The sequence below is a fragment of the Limulus polyphemus genome, unplaced genomic scaffold, assembly GCF_000517525.1.
Source record: "Limulus polyphemus unplaced genomic scaffold, Limulus_polyphemus-2.1.2 Scaffold3360, whole genome shotgun sequence".
NCBI classification, from domain to species: domain Eukaryota; kingdom Metazoa; phylum Arthropoda; class Merostomata; order Xiphosura; family Limulidae; genus Limulus; species Limulus polyphemus.
Window position 1 is genome coordinate 39,719 of NW_013668970.1, and position 21,764 is coordinate 61,482.

At 35.6% G+C, this 21,764-nt stretch overlaps 1 protein-coding gene across 1 annotated transcript in view; it reads left to right on the forward strand.

Annotated features, from left to right (window-relative positions):
* The window catches only part of LOC106469216 (A disintegrin and metalloproteinase with thrombospondin motifs 20-like), a 113,302-nt gene that overhangs the window by 21,501 nt on the left and 70,037 nt on the right, over positions 1 to 21,764 (forward strand). Inside the window, exons 3-8 of the mRNA XM_022397666.1 lie at positions 4,637 to 4,802; positions 14,330 to 14,541; positions 15,994 to 16,077; positions 16,858 to 16,982; positions 18,005 to 18,045; positions 21,069 to 21,174. Coding sequence (XP_022253374.1) covers positions 4,637 to 4,802; positions 14,330 to 14,541; positions 15,994 to 16,077; positions 16,858 to 16,982; positions 18,005 to 18,045; positions 21,069 to 21,174 — 734 coding nt within the window. The remainder of the gene's footprint in view (positions 1 to 4,636; positions 4,803 to 14,329; positions 14,542 to 15,993; positions 16,078 to 16,857; positions 16,983 to 18,004; positions 18,046 to 21,068; positions 21,175 to 21,764) is intronic.

Genomic DNA, 21,764 nt, shown 5'->3' on the forward strand with positions numbered 1-21,764 from the left:
AAACACTTTATAGTATTGTAAAGTTCTGATGACCTATTGAGGAGATATTTAAAATACCATTTCCATGAACAATCCAAGCCATATCTACAAAGACAGTGCTGCCGCCTGCCAGATATATAGTATGTAAAGTTAGCAAATGAATTATAATCCGAATAGATCCTAATGTTGTATATAATATGTAAAGTTAGCAGATGAACTATAATCCAATAGATCCTAATGTTGTATATAATATGTAAAGTTAGCAGATGAACTATAATCCCAATAGATTTTATGTTGTATATAATATGTAAAGTTAGCAGATGAACTATAATCCCAATAGATTTTATGTTGTATATAGTATGTAAAGTTAGCAGATGAACTATAATCCAATAGATTTTATGTTGTATGTAATATGTAATGTTAGCAGATGAACTATAATCCGAATAGATCCTAATGTTGTATATAATATGTAAAGTTAGCAGATGAACTATAATCCCAATAGATCCTAATATTGTATATAGTATGTAAAGTTAGCAGATGAACTATAATCCCAGTAAATCCTAATATTGTATATAGTATGTAAAAGTAGAAGCTGAGCTATAATCCCAGTAAATCCTAATGTTGTATATAGTATGTAATGTTAGCCGATGACTATAATCCCAATAGATCCTAATGTTGTAGCAAATTTTGAAAGGTATTTTCGCAACTCTCATAAAGTTACCCATAACCTGAGTGATGTATTGATAATATGCAGCATTGTGTATATGCGCAGAAAAAATGAACACTTACACTAGGCTATCGCCACGAAACAATGAAACATATTTAAATATGAAGCTCAATTTATCATTATATTCACCATTGTCACTTATATAAATATATATATATATATATATATATATATATATATACACATGTAAGTTCACTGTGGTTAGTAAGAAGACCATCCAAAACACCTTACACGTGATATAGACTCCATCATTATTCGAAACATAGTTTTATTCTTTAGAATTGCCCTCATCCTGGGTTTCTGATGAGGAGTGGAATTACAGCTGAGTGATATGTGGTGAGTCGAATAATAGTTTGAGCTTTATTTGTACTATTTTAAACAGCTTGTCAGCCGAATAATTTGACAAGAACATTTGTTGAAATTAATTTTCGTAGTAGCATTATACTAATATTTACGAAATGTTAATGGAAGCTACATCTCTTAGTTTGGTTGTTTAGCTTGAAATCTTATAACGTTTATATTCAGGGTTCGATCCCTACTATGGACACAGCGTAGATAGCCCTCATTGCGATTAATATAGGCAAATCCGCGTAGTTAAGCTGAAATGGTGGGTTCAAAGGTTTGTTTGTTTGTTTAAGCACAAAGTTACACAATTGGCTATTTCTGCTGTCCCACCACGGATATCGAAACTCAATTTCTGGCATAATAAGCTGACAGACTTACCACTCAGCCACTGAGGGGCAACTCAGAAGTTTTGTTTCTTTGTTACGCACAAAGCTAAACAATTGGATACTTACGGCTGAGTCAATAATAATTAGCATGTTGCATGTTCTAAAATCTATTTCGTTGCTCTCGCTACTTGTTTCATCGGGTCAACTCATTCATTTATATAATATTTACCATCAAATCAAAGTGAAACCTAAAATGTACGCTTAAAAAGTGTCTGGTCATAAATCTTGTTACAAAAACGAAACACCTAAAACGTCGACCCGTTCTTGTTTTAACGTGAGTTTCAACATGAATGTAGATGAAACTGTATCTCATGAGAAATCTTGTTTAGTCTCTGAACACAGCTAAAAGACAGCCAACAAAAGCAACGTAATAACAACGTGTGTTTTTAGCAAGGAGCCAACGTTTGTAAACTACCGAGCAGCGATGAAAGGGGGTTTGATTAATGTCTGACCGAGCTTAACATTTCTTGCTGAGCTAAGTAGAAACTAGAGGGCGCTGTGAAGATCAAGCCGAGTACGTAGTGTTGAAAAGACGTATACGATGTCTTTGAACTCGAGAATCTTTCCATAACGTTAAATGTAACATTAGCCAGGCGCCCGAAATGTGTATCCAAGTCGATGAGATCGTTTTGAATATTTTAATAATTAATAACGTATTTTCAGCTTGAGTGAGGTTCAGTTTTGTAAACAAATTATGACAGGTTGAAACTTAAAAAGTATTCGTTTTTACTTTCCTGTTGCATACAGTAGTATTTTAGCATTATTTTACTTGAAACGCAACAGACTAGTTTCAATTGAAAAAGTAAACTTGAAATTTTTGAATTAAGAAAATTTGGAGTAGTAGAAAAGCGGTGACTGGTTTCTCTCTCTCATTGGTCAGCAGTTCTAAATTAGAGATGGCTATGCCCGAACCTTGAGATTTTGGACTTGACTGTTTAGCACTGACCTCGAAATCTCTGACCAACTGTTTAATACTATACCTTGAGATTTCTAACCTGGCTTTTGAACACTATACCTTGAGTTTTCTAGCCTGGCTTTTGAACACTATACCTTGAGATTTCTAGCCTGGCTTTTGAACACTATACCTTGAGATTTCTAGCCTGGCTTTTGAACACTATACCTTGAGATTTCTAACCTGGCTTTTGAACACTATACCTTGAGATTTCTAACCTGGCTTTTGAACACTATACCTTGAGATATCTGACCTGGCTGTTTAACAATGTACCTTGAAATATCTGACATGTATGTTTAACACTATACCTTGAGATATCTGACCTGTATGTTTAACATTTGTGAACTCTTTAATAACGACCAAGTTATCTGAAGGTGCATTGGCATAAGCTAAAAATATACCTGTCCTGTTAGATGTCTAGAAAATACAGTTTTCGTGCTAGACGTGTTAAGTAAAGATATATCGTGTTAGACGTGTAGGTAAACAATTCTATCGTGTAAGAATAAGACGTGTAGGAAAACAATTCTATCGTGTAAGAGTAAGACGTGTAGGAAAACAATTCTATCGTGTAAGAATAAGACGTGTAGGAAAACAATTCTATCGTGTAAGAATAAGACGTGTAGGAAAACAATTCTATCGTGTAAGAATAAGACGTGTAGGAAAACAATTATAAAAGAAACGTGTATAGTTTGGTTTGTTTTGAATCTTGCCCAAACCTACACGAGGGCTATCTACACTATTAGCAGTAATATACAAGAGAGAAGGCAGCTAGTCAACACCACCCACCGCCAATTCTTGGACTACGCTCTTACAGTCACATTATAACTCCTTCACGGGTGAAAGAACGAAAGTGTTTGGTGTGACGGGAATTCTAACCCGCGACCCGCAGATTGCGAGTTGAGCGCCCTAACACTCAGGCTATAAATCCGTATGGAGATCAGAGGTTTTAAGTTATTACCCCCGCCACCGAAGTTGGACGGAGGTTATGTTTTCACCTCTGTGTGTGTGTGTGTGTTTTTCAGCAAGATTTCTTGAAAACGGCCGAATAGATTTGATCGAAAGTTGGTATATATTTGTACTATGAGCCAACTTAGAAGTGATCAGTTGTTTGGAGGGTCAAGGTCACAGCCATGCCACGAAAATAAAAAAAAAACCCTATTTGTTAACATGGTGACAGAATTTTGACACTATTTTTGCTCTGTAGCTCGGTCAAAAAATTACCGGATTTTGATGAAACTTGGTGGACCTATGTAGAATATTATCCATTGTCCTGCCATAGTCCATAGTCCATCGATAATGACAGACATGGCAGATTTTCTTATTTTCTGAGAGCCGAATATGATCAACGCTGCGTGGCAGAGGGGGTAAGCACTTTACCAAGTGCCCCTTAAGCACTCTACCAAGTGCCCCTTTAGTTTTACGATTACTAATTAATTCTGGTTTGTTTGTTTGTTTTTAATTATTAAAACTCAGAGTCATGCCAAATCTTAACTTTGTTTTTTAATTGTAGGGTTTAGATAAATACACGTATTTTTATTTCTTTCGTAAGGATAGTTCGAGGTTATTTATATTTTTAGTTAAATTTAGCACTCTGATTTTCCTCACTTCTCAGTGGAGGTGGAAAAGAACACATATAATTTTCCAGAAGAAAAAACGTAAATACCATGAGGAGAAGTTTCAAAGTTTCTATTGGACAAAAAAAAACACCACCAAAAACTCAGTATCAGCCAAAACTTACAGTTTTTATAACTCCCCCGGTGGTAGCTTTACGAACTTACAGGTCTAAAAAAAAATATTGGAACACGATTTCCCGTGGTTGACAGAGCGTGGGTAGCTTGTGTAACTTAGCAACAACAACATTATCAGCCGAAAAGTGAAGCTGTGACCTCTTATGAGTTCAGTTATATGTATAATGGAAGTTGTCACCTGATCCTGTTTTATTAACAGGTGCACGTGCGAAGTACCAAGCCATTTTCCACATGTTGGTAAAACTAAGCATTATTGGTTAGTTTAATACCGGAGTTAGTGGTTAACTTCTACTAAACATATCACTATTGGTTAACTTACTACCTGTGACTGTCATTAATGTATGATAAAGTATAATTGGTTATACTATTACATATAAATCTGTTACCTCTGTTTTTTGATAATTGAAAATTCTATTAATTGTTCTCTGGTATCTTAATAACAAGTAAGTTTAGGTATGTGTGGACGACGACTAACGGAGTTATTATTGTTTTTATACAGTTTGGTTTGATTCATACTTCTCATGGAGACTACACCATTGAACCAGTGCCCTCTAGGAGTGAAACGGAGAATGTACTCCAGAGAATTCATCGTATGACTCAGCTAAGCTTAACCCAGCCTGGCGGAAAGAAAACCAATGGTCCTATAGAAACGTGCTACCTAAAAGGTATGTAACACATAAGTTTCCTATAGTTAGAGAGCACGTGTTACGTGAGTGAAATCACGGATAGATTAATAAGTGTCCTTACAGGTTGTTTATTCTAGTGTGATTAATTCCATTCTTTCGAAAGGACGGAAAATGGGAATTCAATTTAAAACCTGAATATTTCAAAATTTCCCGGTAACACGATCGTGATGCAATAATCTGCTACTTAAACTTTAGTTGGCAAATACTAGTTAAACTACTGATAGGAAAGTGAATTTTATGATATTCATCAAAGTTGTGAGTTGTTTGCAAGGATTTCTAGAGTTTCTGGCAATACAGAACATGTAATTGGACCACATTTTGGAAGATTCAGAACACGTAATTGGACCACATTTTGGAAATGTCAAAACACGTAATTGGACCACATTTTGGAAGATTCAGAACACGTAATTGGACCACATTTTGGAAGATTCAGAACATGTAATTGGACCACATTTTGGAAATGTCAAAACACGTAATTGGACCACATTTTGGAAGATTCAGAACACGTAATTGGACCACATTTTGGAAGATTCAGAACACGTAATTGGACCACATTTTGGAAGATTCAGAACATGTAATTGGACCACATTTTGGAATCAGAACACGTAATTGGACCACATTTTGGAAGTGTCGAATAATGCCACTTTTATTCGATTCTAAAATGTGCTAAATTAGCGCGTGCGTGAAATGTTGTACGTATTTATAAATATTTTCATATCGAAGTTAATTGCTTACAAATTTAATGCTTTTCTTGCGGACAGACAGACAATAAAGTGATTCATTAACTTCGTACCTCAAACTGGACATATGAAACTGGCGTTATTCAATACTGTTTCCACCATAACAACACTTTACTGATAAATCACGATAAGTCCGGTAGACGGCGCTTCATTTCACCAGCTTACAACACGTTAAAACTATAACATTTTAATATAACTTTAGTTTGATACCATTACTCCCGCTGCTGTGTTCTGTAATCAGTGTTTAAATGGTGATCTCGAAAAGCTCGTGCTCAGTGTATGTGTTAAGACGGAACATGAGTAATAGAAACACTGTCATTTTCATCTAAACAGTTATCACTAGGGTTAAGTCAAGGGGAAGTCTCGTCTATCCACGAAATACGAGTCATCCTTTGAAACGAGGTCTGGGTTAATCGGTGTTGGTTTCCTTTCTAACAAGAGCTTCAATGTGCATTAATGATGACGTCCGTTTGGGTATTTCAATGTTAGCAAACAATGCGACCTAAGTTTTAATATAATTACTAAATCTAACAGCTGTTCACGAGTTTGGTACATCAGTTTATTGCTTAAGTTGTTGTTTTTTTGCTTTGTTTTTTACAAAGAGATTAGAGGGAATTTTTTTTTGTTCTTATAATTTGATTTGATCGATCTCTGTGTCATTAACTCTGTAGAATGTTTCAATACACGTTTATCTAGCTAGTTTCTAATCAAACGCCCAATACAAGTGTGAAGCGGAGTTATTTAATGACTTGCCCTGTGGTAGAGCTCTGGATATCTGTGGTGGAATCCAATCTATGTTACATCAAAAAATATTCCCTGTTTTTTTTTAGGCCGTGGGTGCGTTATAAGAGGGTAGTCAATCCCTTAGCATGGGTGGTTGGTCGTATGATGCTGCTGACTGACTGGCTGTCTGTCTTCCTCTCTGGGACGGTGGCAGATAGCCTTAGTAGCTTTTCCATGAATATAAAATACAAATTTATTTAGTTGGTTTTTAATAAAACGCACTCAAGAAATTTCGTAAATGGCATTACTTAAAATCTCTTTTATGTAAAGTTTTGCGATGCGATTGCAATTCCATTTTGCCCTCTATTGTTGGAAAGGCTGGAATAATGGTACTATGTCACGTATTGATCTGTGGAAGTTGTTGGAAAGGCTGGAATAGTGGTACTATGTCACGTATTGATCTGTGGAAGTTGTTGGCAAGGCTGGAATAATGGGACTGTTATGTATTGATCTATGGAAGTAGTTGGAAAGACTGGAATGATGGGACTGTGTCATGTATTGATCTGTGGAAGTTCTTGGGAAGGCTGGAATAATGAGACTGTCATGTATTGATCTGTGGAAGTTGTTGGAAAAGACTGGAATGATGGGACTGTGTCACACGTCTTGATCTGTGGAAGTAGATGAAAATCTGAAGTTTTGTTATGACACAACACGTCAACTACTAAACTACCTCGTTTGAGGCATCCCCATGCTTAGTTAATATTGAAATGTACACTGTTAATTATATTTTCAAAGTAGGTTTGGTTGTTAGAGAAGTTATGGCTATTTGTGTGTGGTCTCATTTTCCATTATATTGTATAATTCCTGGATTACGAAAGAATACAATGAGTCAAATTACTACTTATACTTGAAAAGTTATCAAGCCACAAGACTTAGGAGAAGACATCGTTATTTACCTTCGTACACATGGTCACAGATGGGTCAGGGGCAAATATGAAAAAAAAAAGTAAATGGAAAACCTACTAACCTATTTACAAACAGTTTAGTTTCATACGAAGCTAGATGTGTTTTTAATGTTGATAATTTACGATAGGGGCGTCTTAGCCGTTCACTTGATCCTATTGTTCGGAGTGTCTAATGAGCTTTCATAACTTGTTATTTTCTTTACGTTTTACGTTTAACGAAACCAATAGATTACCTAGGTAACCATCTTGTAACGTTTAAATATCTGAACAAAAATTGTTTTCAGACTGATAAAAGAAATACCACGTTGCTAGGCGACTGTGTACCAAGGTCACCCGAGAGAAGTGATGTTTATTCGCAGAACATTCAAGGATAGAAGTTTGTCGTGTAACTTTTCTCATAGTCATAAGCCGAGCGTGACCCAAGGGTTATGGATCTGCGGGTCCAAAGTTCGCGTCACACTACCAGAAAAACAAAACAAGAAATTCGCTCTCTCCACTTTGGGACTGTCGTTGCGTTGTGAGAGTCGTACTCAGACTCAGATTTCACTATCCCGCGATACGAGAGTAATCCACTACTAGAAGGTTGGATATTCTATGAATAAAAAAAAAAATGGGGACAGCTAGGGCAGAAAGTTTTTAAGTAGCTTTGTGCGAATGACACCCCTCCCCCACAAAAACATCTCAGTCATGCTTTTTCTTTGTTTTGTTCTTATTGAAAAAGTTGAACCCCAAATTTTAACGTTATAAGTTCTTAAGCTTAAGGTTGACCAACCGATAGGAAAGAGATGGTCGCAATCATATGTTGTCTCGGTGATTGTCCCACATAATAGGCCTCGCTATCTCGGTAATTGCCCCCATAATGGTTCACTCTGTCTCGCTAACTACCCCCGTAATAGTTTGAGCTATCTTGGTAACTACCCCGTAATGGTTATTGTCGTTTATGTTTTAAGAGTAGCTGGCTGGTAGTTATAACTAAGTAAATGATTTTTTTTTCTCCTTTAAACAGTAAAGCATGATTTGTGAAATTGTAATCAATTATTGATATTAATCAATTAGGATAAAGCGATCGCACATCTTAAGTATGAAAGCGTCTTGCTAAAATACGCATGCGCGATTCTACGTTAACCCTATAACCATATATGATTTGTTTAACTCTAGCTACGTGCACGGGTGGAACGTTCTTTATCTTCTGTTTTTACCATCGTGTGCAAAAAGAGAAATAATATGTTGCTCCATGGTTGTATGTAACCATTATGATAAGACCTGCCTTCAACGCAGACAACTATAAGAGGTGCCTCTAATTTTTATCATCATTTTTTTTTAACCCTAACACAGTCTCCACTTAATAAGCTCTATATTGTACGCATTTCATAGGATCAATGGCCAAGCTCTTAGCAATAAGCCGACTCGCATGTACCAAGGTTTGTTTTCAGTCATGGGAGAGACTACAACTAGCACGTGCGTCTGTGCTTTTTATCCTCCTGTACGATGTACTTGCTGGGATGGTTTCCGTTACCAAGCTTGTGACGGTGATGGCCACGTGCTCCTACGTCATATCAGTGATCAGTTTTGTTTTCTTAAAGAGGAAGTAGTTGCTCATCAGTTAATTCGTAAATGTGTTAAATTAACAAGGTACAGCACATATACGTACGTGGTAGTTTACTCCTACAGTCTCGTTGTGCCCGCCAGAAGCGACAAATAGCTGCTCTAGTTTTAAGTCTGCAAGGCAGCTCGTTAAAAAGGGTTGTGACGATTGATTGTAGATTTGTCACTCTCGTAGACATTAAAGTCTTCCATTCAGTCATTCATTTCGTGTCTCTAGACGACGTAGAAAATCACGTGAACCATAAGAAGTAACGTTTTAGCAAAATTTTCTTGGCGTAGCACCCGATGCCATTGGTGCAGTGTCAACAGCACAACTTTTTTTAGGAAGTGTACGTGTAACCGCACCAATTTTTAGGAAGTGTACGTGTAACCGCACCAATTTTTAGGAAATGTATGTGTAACCGCACCATTTTTTAGGAAATGTACGTGTAACAGCGCCACTTTTTAGGAAATGTACGTGTAACCGCTTCACTTTTTAGGAAGTGTACGTGTAACAGCGCTGTTGTTCCAATCGGCTACATCCATTATTGGAAAGGGTGTACATAAGAGCTGTGTGGAGTTTCGCTCTTTGCAAGACAATGATGCGCAGAGCGTGGTACGATGGTTAGCGTTTCTGACTGTGGATTAGAGGTTTTATGGTTCGCGCCCTGTTACATCAAAAACAAACAAAATAACACTTGCTCAGCAATTTGGGGCCATGAGTACTTTATAATAGTAACAATTAAATCCCTATATATGTTAGAGTAGCTCAAGAGTTGGCGGTGAGTGTTGTTGTCTAGCTGCCTTACTTCTCTATTATTTCAGAACTCCAGTAGTTTTGTGTGAAAATCAACCACAAACAGGCTTGTCAACAATGGAGGTTTCAGATCTTTCGTCTCATTAGACAAAATTAAAGACTTCAGTAACACACACACACACACACACTGTAACTTTGACTACATCTTTACTTTCAAGAACAATGAAACAAGGGTTGTTGAAGATAAATATTAACCAATAAATATATTACTGCAGATTTATCAATGTCATTCGCTATAGATTATTTTTGAAAATGTGAGAGTTTCCAAACTGAATTATACACTATAATGTTGATTTTAATGTATATTTCTCTCGCCACTGTCTACAGATTTATTAATTCTTTTGGAGTAGGTTTGTGAAAATACAATATTTAAAAGTTGCTTGTTCTTCAGATATATTTTACCGTAAGTCACTTCTTTTCTTTGTTTTTTTTTTATCTCGGAGGGTGATGGTTTATAAAAGGTACAACCTTTTCACAGCTCCTATACTGTATCATATACATACACACACAAGGACGACATGTTGGGCATTTATCCTTGTGCATTTTGGTGGTATATGAAGCTGTATCTACGCCTTTTAGATATGTTCTATATATGGGTGTGTGTGAGGGGAGGCACACATTCTGCCGACGCACGTGGACTTTATTGTGAAAATAAGCTTATCCAGGCATTCTTATGTCTAATTCCTGGACGTCTAATGTAACTCCCATTTTATCCCCATCATTATGTTAAATGTGATTCACAAGCCAACCTCATGTCAGACACCGAATCCACAGGAGGGACGTATGTATTAACCGTGTCAAACAAAATTCAAAACTAGCTTTGCAAGCACGTCCTTGGTGTTGCCTGACGAACTAACATTTTCCACACCTGCACTGACGTCCTCCGTGACGTCAACAAAACGCTTTAATACTAACAAGTGATTTCAGGTTCACGTGCAGCTAGAAAGTCATAAAGATCAAGTAATCAAAACTGTAAATATATATATATAATCAAAAACCTTGAATTAAGCAGTAATAAAGAAAGTTTTAAATTACGAACTACGACAAGCTGGTTTACTCATAAGACGACATCCAGAGGGCACTGTCAAGATTTTTAAGCACAGTTTTACTTATTTTTTAATGCATTCCTTTTCAAACTCATAGTAGAACATTACAATCCTTTGTGTTATGACGTAACAAGATTCTTCCTGGTGTTGCTTTTTCTGAATGTTGTTCAATAGTTTGTGTTTTCCCCATCCAGGCAAATGGTTAATTTATTTTTTCTGTATCTATCTATACATTACATTGTACGTTAAGTTATACTAGTGAAAGTGTGGATGAAATAGAGTTCCGACTTCCCTTTGTGCATCTTGTCGTAAGCAGCTATTAAACGTTTTTCTCTTGCCCCCCCCCCCATTCCGAGAGCTAATAACGTTCAAAATCAGGTTTGGATACCCGCGACTGGCACAGTACATATAGCCCATTATGTAGCTTTGTGCTTAATAACAAACACACGCACATCTGTCTTGTTTGGCTGTTATAAAGTAAGCCAATTTGAATGTAAGTGAACCTGTATTCCATGTCTGTTTTAAATTTAGTTTAATGTTAGTTATAACGTTTATATATGTATATAAATTTAACAAGTCACATTTCTCTTCTTGTGGGTATTTATTGTGTTTTAAATAATATAATCTAGTTATATAATAATATATTCTTCAACTGTACACCTTCTCACCATTTACGTTGTTGTGTTGAACATTTTTCATGAAAAAATCTGCTAGTTGCTAATGCACACTGTTTGATACAGTTGGGAAGATTCCAGTTGCCAATGCACACTGTTTTTATATAGTTGGGAAGATTCAAGATGCTAATGCACACTGTTTTATACAGTTGGGAAGATTCAAGTTGCTAATGCACACTGTTTTATACAGTTGGGAAGATTCGAGTTGCTAATGCACACTGTTTTATATAGTTGGGAAGATTCGAGTTGCTAATGCACACTGTTTTATACAGTTGGGAAGATTCGAGTTGCTAATGCACACTGTTTTATACAGTTGGGAAGATTCAAGTTGCTAATGCACACTGTTTTATACAGTTGGGAAGATTCGAGTGCTAATGCACACTGTTTTATACAGTTGGGAAGATTCCAGTTGCTAATGCACACTGTTTTATACAGTTGGGAAGATTATTTTAAGTTGTGATCTGTGTGGTTAGCTCACTTTGATCAGAAGCTACTAGTGGTAATATTGTGTTGGATGGACTATTCAGAACTGATGAGACAAATAACGGCACACGTAATGCCATGGTTTGTATTCCGAGTTTGAAATCTTGGTCTGCGCGTCTACAATATCGAGAAATAAATAAAATTCAAATGGTCCGGAGGCATGATTTGGGCAATTACATTAGAATCTTTCGAAAAATATTTTATGCTAACTCTAAAACTAGAAGGCATGGTAAGAGTATGTAAAGACGTGCATTGTAGGAGATCTCATAGTGTTGCATTATCCAGGTGTTCCAGACACCTGCAGAAGTCTGGTGTTGTATCGAACAGCCCGTTTCGGTGCTCTACACCCAAAGCAAACAAGACGACAGTTGTCTGTCCCTCTATAATCACACTGATGTACTAGTTTCATGAAATTCCTTTTCCCTCTCATTTAACATGTTCATTATCTTTGTTAAAAACTGAGTTTGTATCTGCGTAAAGATGCTTGTTTGAATTTGTTTGTTTGTAATTAAACAGAAAGCCACACAATGGGCTACCTGTGCTCTGCCCACCACGGCTATCGAAACCCGGATTCTAGCGTTGTAAGTCCGCAGACATACCGCTGTGCCACTGGAGGGCGCTTGTTATAAGTTATATTATAAGTCTCCGCTACACGAATACTGCAAGAAAATTCATACTTTACAAATGTGTTGCAGGTGAATCCCCCCTTGAACATGTATAGTTAAGTTTCACACAGTAGTCGAGAGTATTACATTTATAGAAGGAGGTGTAAAACCCAACAATAAAAGTATGGTATTGTATAAAATAAAATACAAAAAAAAGGGGTGCGTGCCTATGTGTCGGACTTTTCGTTACTAAATTAGCCCACGTGCTCCGTCGCGGCGTGAGCTATACTGAGGTTAGACAAATGTGTTCACGAAACAAGGAGAAACGTCACCTGCTCTTCATTTAGCTTGACGTATGACGTCATCCGCCTATGATTAAAAAAACAAATGTGTTCATCCATAAATGGACGTGTTGAGTTAAAACTTCAGATAAAAATACTTCATTTCTAATCCACCCAAAACTTTGAAGCTGGAAAGTTCTTGCTAATGTTTAATTCAAAATAATCATTAGAGTTTCTTAAATTACATTTTATTTGAAGTATGTTAATCTATACCAGATAGGTATCTGTGATACATGCCCGTTTATGTGTAGGTACCTGTGATACATGCACGTTTATGTGTAGGTACCTGTGATACATGACCGTTTATGTGTAGATACCTGTGATACATGCCCGTTTATGTGTAGGTACCTGTGATACATGCCCGTTTATGTGTAGGTACCTGTGATACATGCCCGTTTATGTGTAGGTACCTAGTATTTATCACAGATACCTACACATAAACGGGTATGTATCACAGGTACCTATACATAAACGGGCATGTATCAGAGGTACCTATACATAAACGGGCATGTGTCACAGGTACCTATACATAAACGTGCATGTATCACAGGTACCTACACATAAATGGGCATGTATCACAGGTACCTACACATAAACGGGCATGTATCACCGTTTTTCTAATAGTTAACTGTGGTACCTGCCCGTTTATCTATAGGTATCTGTGAGACATACCCTTTTATTTATACGTATATCTGATACAAACCCGTTTATCTATAGGTAGGTACCTGTGATACATGCCAGTTTATCGATAGGTAGGTACCTGTGATACATGCCAGTTTATCGATAGGTAGGTACCTGTGATACATGCCAGTTTATCGATAGGTAGGTACCTGTGATACAAACTCGTTTATCTATAGGTAGGTACCTGTGATACATGCCAGTTTATCTATAGGTAGGTACCTGTGATACATGCCAGTTTATCTATAGGTAGGTACCTGTGATACATGCCAGTTTATCGATAGGTAGGTACCTGTGATACATGCCAGTTTATCGATAGGTAGGTACCTGTGATACATGCCAGTTTATCGATAGGTAGGTACCTGTGATACATGCCCGTTTATCTATAGGTAGGTACCTGTGATACATGCCAGTTTATCGATAGGTAGGTACCTGTGATACATGCCAGTTTATCGATAGGTAGGTATCTGTGATAAATACTTGTTTATGTATAGTTAACTGCAGTACATACTCGTTTATGTATAGTTAACTGCAGTACATACTCGTTTTTCTAATAGTTAACTGTGGTACCTGCCCGTTTATCTGTAGTTAACTGTGGTACATACTCGTTTTTTAAAAGTTAACTGGTACCTGCCCGTTTATCTATAGTTAACTGTGGTGCCTGCCCGTTTATCTATAGTTAACTGTAGTACATACTCGTTTTTTAAAAGTTAATTGGTACCTGCCCGTTTATCTGTAGTTAACTGTGGTACATGCCCGTTTATCTAAAGTTAACTATAGTTGTGTATTTTCTTGTTACCTTTGTAGATAATATTGAGTAAGTGTTAGTGAAATAATTTTATCCCAACAGATTCTTCCAAGTTAAAACGAAGAAGAAAAACCAAAGATAAAACAACGAATATTGGAGAAGGTTATCGTCATTCTTTTCATAACGAAAGGGTGCGCTCCAAGCGCTCCGTGTCCATTGAGCGAAATGTGGAAGTGCTGATTGCTGTAGACAGGCAGATGGCTGACCAGTACGGTGAAAGTTTGCGTCATTATGTCCTAACTCTAATGTCAGCCGTAAGTATCAAAGTTTGTGCCAAGTTACTAAACAATGTATATACCTTTTTCTAAGACGCCCTCTAGGAATGGTAAGGAAGAACTAACAATGATTGGCGCACGTCGTTCGAAGAAAATTTTTATTTTAGAATGCAATAAACGCCATTTCAGTTTTCAGTAAGTAGAGGGGCAACATTTATTTTTGGTCAACATGTAATAATCAGTATTTTGGAAGCACTTGCGTAGTTCGCCCGCGCGTGTGACGATTGTTCCAAAAAAAATTATAAATAAATTATATTTAAACTGTGGAGAGCATCTCCCTCCCCCCGTTCTAAATAAATGGCGCCTCTGCAAGAATGGTGTTGTTTGAATCTTTGTCTTAAGCCTATTTCAAGTAAAAATCGAAAGTAGTTTTTGCTAAAAATGTCAGAATTTGAATATTTCTCACTTGTAGTTCAGTAGTAGGTGTGGGTTCTAATCTCGATCATATAATAGAAAAAAAGAGGTGGTCGTTTAAAGTCAGGAAATGAAATAAAATGAAATGAAATTTTTCAAAATACGTCTTCCCTCAGATTAATTAATTGAATATCGCAAAGATATTTTTAAAAGAAGTTAATTCTAAAGAAAACCAGAAATGGTCAAAAAATCGCGATTAATTTTTCATAAACGTTGAAAGTAGTTAATACTGAATAAATAAACATGCTGTGTTTAGTTTCCCTTTTAACACCAACAGAGGGCGCAAAATATGTCTGAATACAGAAAAAAAATTGACACGAGTCACATTTTTGAATTTGTTAAAAATATTGATTCTGGTAAATTTCGGTTAGTGTCAGTTTCTTTTCTAACGAGAATAGAGGGCGCAACATGTCTCTATTGGAAAGTGGTTAAGATCTTATACAGCATCTTTATTATATGAGGTGTTTGCATTTTCATTGGTTTGAACTAAATGTTCGACCTAATTAAAGTATTTTTTATTATTATTATGTAAATAAAATGCAATCTATAATAATAATAATAACAATAGAAACCTAAGTGTTTTAAGCTACATTTTTCTTGTATCTGTAACTTAGATTTCCTCTGACTCTGTGTGTTTTAAGTTACATTTTTCTTGTATCTGTTACTTAGATTTCCTCTGACTCTGTGTGTTTTAAGTTACATTTTTCTTGTATCTGTAACTTAGATTTCCTCTGACTCTGTGTGTTTTAAGTTACATTTTCTTGTATCTGTAACTTAGATTTCCTCTGACTCTGTGTGTTTTAAGTTACATTTTTCTTGTATCTGTTACTTAGATTTCCTCTGACTCTGTATGTTTTAAGTTACATTTTTCTTGTATCTGTAACTTAGATTTCCTCTGACTCTGTGTGTTTTAAGTTACATTTTTCTTGTATCTGTTACTTAGATTTCCTCTGACTCTGTATGTTTTAAGTTACATTTTTCTTGTATCTGTAACTTAGATTTCCTCTGACTCTGCAGGTTGCGATGATTTACAAGGAGCCCAGCCTTGGAAATTTCATCAATATCGCAGTAGTGAAGCTGGTTGTTCTAAGTGAGGAAGAGGTAATAACATAATGTAGTAAAGTGTCTTACCTTAAGTAGCAATGACTTGATATAGTAGTGTTTTATCTTAAGTAGCAATGACTTAATATAGTAGTGTCTTACCTTAAGTAGCAATGACTTAATATAGTAGTGTATTATCTTAAGTAGCAATGACTTAATATAGTAGTGTATTATCTTAAGTAGCAATGACTTAATATAGTAGTGTCTTACCTTAAGTAGCAATGACTTAATATAGTAGTGTCTTACCTTAAGTAGCAATGACTTAATATAGTAGTGTCTTACCTTAAGTAGCAATGACTTAATATAGTAGTGTATTATCTTAAGTAGCAATGACTTAATATAGTAGTGTATTATCTTAAGTAGCAATGACTTAATATAGTAGTGTCTTACCTGAAGGAGTAATGACTTAATATAGTAGTGTCTTATCTTAAGTAGCAATGACTTAATATAGTAGTGTCTTACCTGAAGGAGTAATGACTTAATATAGTAAACAGTGTATCAAATGAAGGGGTAATGACTTAATATAGTAAACAGTGTATCAAATGAAGGGGCAATGACTTAATATAGTAAACAGTGTATCAAATGAAGGGGCAATGACTTAATATAGTAAACAGTGTATCAAATGAAGGGGCAATGACTTAATATAGTAAACAGTGTATCAAATGAAGGGGTAATAATTTAATTTAGTAAAGTATCGTACTCAGCCTTCTGGGTGTTTTATGTCTATGTTTTGTATAATGTAACAACAAATAAATCATCCTTACTTTGTGTAAACTCCAGAACCGGGAAGTTGTACATTCAAGTGCGTCTAAAACATTACGTAGCTTCTGTCGATGGCAACAGATTAACAACCATGATGACGACAACCATCCACATCATCATGATACTGCTGTCCTCATTACAAGGTAAGATTGGTGGTACCTGCCATCCTTTCTGTAGACATCTGCCATCCTTGTTTTCTAATTGTTACCATCCTATCCATTAACATTTACTGTATGGATATAGGTGAAGAAAGAACATGTAAATACATCATACATATAATTATTAATCGTGTCATAAAACAGGTTTCATCAGGTTATTTGTGACGCCAGTATAAGATATTAGTGTTCTCATCCGTGATATCAGTTTATGTAAAACAGTTATCTGTGACGCCAGTATAATATATTAGTGTTCTCATCCGTGATATCAGTTTAGGTAAAACAGTTATCTGTGACGCAAGTATAATATACTAGTGTTCTCATCCGTGACATCAGTTTAGGTAAAACAGTTATCTGTGACGCCAGTATAATATATTAATGTTCTCATCCGTGACATCAGTTTATGTAAAACAGTTATCTGTGACGCCAGTATAATATATTAGTGTTCTCATCCGTGACGTCGTTTAGGTAAAACAGTTATCTGTGACGCCAGTATAATATATTAGTGTTCTCATCCGTGACGTCGGTTTAGGTAAAACAGTTATCTGTGACGCCAGTATAATATATTAGTGTTCTCATCCATGACGTCAGTTTAATATAATACAGTTATCTGTAACATCAGTATAATATAATACTTTGATAGATTGTTTCGACAGAGTATTAGTTGAATGGACGACAAGTGCCTGTTTTAAAAACACAAATGTAGACTTGAAGACGAAAGGCGGAAGACTTTCGAAACGTCGTCCTCTACACTTGTGTTCCTACAACAGACAGTTTTCGTCCATTCAACTAAGTTTCATCAATATAATAGTTACCATCCGTGACGTCATCTTAATCACAATAATTCTACGTAGTTCAAACTTAGGTTATCAAGAACTACCGTAATATGATACTTACTAGTAGCAACGTTTCTTAAAAAAAAACACGAAATAAATGTAATTTAACAACATAGACGAATACGTTAATAACACGACTTTTCAGTGGTGATAATAACTTGATTTTTCTTTAAGGGAAGACTTGTGCCGAGTCGCCAAGGCGTGTGATACTCTAGGTAAGTAGGTTTTGGTCGATGTGAAAGAATAAATATTTCCGTAACACTTGACTGTAATGGCATCTATTTTCAAAAGGCATAAATTAACATAATCAAGTCATTATACCTTAAGAAATTGTATAAAAATATTTTTTAAAAATTTATTCTAATAAATTAAAATGTGTTATTTGCTGTTGTCAAAGATAAACTTTGACTTAGTTTGTATGAATAATTCACAACCAAAATTATTGTAGTCTCTGACCTTATTCGTTTAACCATGGCGTCGCATAATGAGCCGTTCAGGTTGAAAATACCGAATACCTCATTCGAACCTAACAAATATTATTATGTGAAATACTGCCTAAGCTACTGTTTGTTTGTTTTTGTGTGTAAAGATACTTTTCCAGTTGACTTCACCTAACACCATTGCTGTCTGAAATCTCATGATTTATATTGTATAGCCTTATTACAATCGTTTATCCATCACGCGTGGAGACGAAAAGCTGACTTCAGAGTCGTAAGGATGTAGCTGTAGCAATCTCGGTCATCGCCATAGTTACGGTAGTAATTTCAATCATCACCGTCATTATGGTAGCAATCTCGGTCATCGCCATAGTTACGGTAGTAATTTCAATCATCACCGTCATTATGGTAGTAATCTCGGTCATCGCCATAGTTACGGTAGTAATTTCAGTCACCATCATCGTTATGGTAGTAATCTCGGTCATCTAGCAATCTCGGTCATCGCCATAGTTACGGTAGTAATTTCAATCATCACCGTCATTATGGTAGCAATCTCGGTCATCGCCATAGTTACGGTAGTAATTTCAATCATCACCGTCATTATGGTAGTAATCTCGGTCATCGCCATAGTTACGGTAGTAATTTCAGTCACCATCATCGTTATGGTAGTAATCTCGGTCATCGCCATAGTTACGGTAGTAATTTCAGTCACCATCATCGTTATGGTAGTAATCTCGGTCATCGCCATAGTTACGGTAGTAATTTCAGTCACCATCATCGTTATGGTAGTAATCTCGGTCATCACCATAGTTACGGTAGTAATTTCAGTCACTATCATCGTTATGGTAGTAATCTCGGTCATCACCACAGTTATATCCATGATCCATACCATGGTTATAACTTTTCTGTATGAGTGAAATTCAGACATTGCGAACATCATTATTTCGTCTGTAACTTTTTAAAACTCCACTCCTGCAATCGAAACTTAAATTCCTAATTGATATTATCTTTTAGAATTATTTGTGTTAACAATTAATTATCAGGATAGAATATAATATAAGAATACATAAAGTTAATCTTAGGTCCCTAGTGTCCAGAACAGTTTGGTCTTATCAAACAAGCCTCTAAGATGAGGTTGATGGTCTAAGAAAAACGAGTTTTGGTGCCAGTGTCTGGATGGTACTGTCATATTTGTCACTAGTATGATAGCGTTTTGATTTGCTTCCAAATATACCGTAGACTGCCTCATCAAAGTTAATAAGACAGTGTTAAAGGAGTGTCATAAAGAACAAGTCAAGGGTTTTTTTTGTGTCTGGTGTTTATGGAAAGGTCAGAAGAAATAGCTCATCACTAGCTTCGCTATTTATTACTTGATGCTTCTCTAAAGACATTATCACTTTAGGTTTAGCACAAGTACAGTAACATTAAGGGTTTGTTAAGAACATTTGGACATCATCTTAGAGAAAGCATTACCATCATTAAAAATTTACAGTTACCCTATATGTCAACCCTCAAATCTGTTCTTGTACCGCTGTATATTGTTACCCTTTTAATTGAAACTAATGTAGTAAGCAAATGGTAAGTAAAATAGGCTTTTTAATGTGTACGTGATACCATTAGAGATAAATTGAGCTATTTAATGTGTGCGTGGTACCACTGGAGATGAAAGGAGCTGTTTAATGTATATGTAGTACCACTGAAGATGGAATGAGCTGTTTAATGTATACTTGGTACAATTGAAGATGAAATGAGCTGTTTAATGTATACGTATTATCACTAAATATGAAATGAGCTGTTTAATGGGTACTTAGTACTATTAGTGATGAAATGAGCTGTTTAATGTAAATATGAAATGAGTTGTTTAATGGGTACTTGGTACTATTAGTGATGAAATGAGCTGTTTAATGGGTACTTGGTACAATTGAAGATGAAACGAGCTGTTTAATGTATACGTATTATCACTAAATATGAAATGAGTTGTTTAATGGGTACTTGGTACTATTAGTGATGAAATGAGCTGTTTAATGGGTACTTGGTACAATTGAAGATGAAATGAGCTGTTTAATGGGTACTTGGTACAATTGAAGATGAAATGAGCTGTTTAATGTATACTTGGTACAATTGAAGATGAAATGAGCTGTTTAATGGATGCTTGGTACAATTGAAGATGAAATGAACTGTTTAATGGGTACTTGGTACTATTAGAGATGAAATGAGCTGTTTAATGGGTACTTGGTACTATTAGAGATGAAACGAGCTGTTTAATGGGTACTTGGTACAATTGAAGATGAAACGAGCTGTTTAATGGGTACTTGGTACTATTAGAGATGAAATGAGCTGTTTAATGGGTACTTGGTACTATTAGAGATGAATGAGCTGTTTAATGGGTACTTGGTACTATTAGAGATGAAATGGGCTGTTTAATGGGTACTTGGTACAATTGAAGATGAAATGAGCTGTTTAATGTATATGTAGTACCACTGAAGATGAAATGAGCTGGTTAATGAGTACTTGGTACTATTAGAGATGAAATGAGCTGTTTAATGGGTACTTGGTACAATTGAAGATGAAATGAGCTGTTTAATGGGTACTTGGTACTATTAGAGATGAAATGAGCTGTTTAATGGGTACTTGGTACTATTAGAGATGAAATGAGCTGTTTAATGTATAATTATCATTTTACGATGGTAATGCTTGAAGCTATCTAACAGACGCTTAAATTTTACTAACAGTAAGTAGAAGAAGGACCAAATGTTATCCTTCAAACCAAAAACATAAAATCATTTTATTTCTTCTTCTAGGTCTGGCAAATCCAGGAATGGTGTGTTCGCGCTACAGCAGTTGTGCAATTGTAGAGGACAACGGACTCAGTGCTGCGTTTACTATAGCTCACGAGCTGGGGCACGTGTAAGTTTACTGTCCGCTAAATTTTTAATGTTGGCCCACGTGTAAACTTACTATACTTTATTTTTTTTACTGTAGCCCTCGAGCTGGGGCAGGTGTAAGTTTACTATCCTTTAAGTTCTTACTGTATGTTTTCTCTCAATACGACTCATGTTTTAGTAATCCATTTTAAAGTATTATTTCTTCGTTATTTAAAATTATTTTTATACGTTTTGTGAACGATTGAATGACAATAGATTACCGAAAGAATATATTTTGTATAATAATTATATTAACTCTTTCATACTTGCGTATGTATACGTAACACCTCATTCCCAATTATAAAGTAGGCTTAACTAAGGTAATAATATTTTAATAGAAAACATTCATATACGATTTTTTTTAAAAAAGGACTTAAAAATTAAATTAAAAACTTCTATGTTATTCCACGTTTTGTACATTATCAATTTATTGTGTAGTTTATATGGTATCACGTGTTATCAACAGGATAAAGTACCCATTTGATCGCATGTTAGGCCTAGTTTTTCCGTGAAAGTTGGATTTCGTTTCAGTAGTGCGGCATTATATATATATATATATATATATATATATAC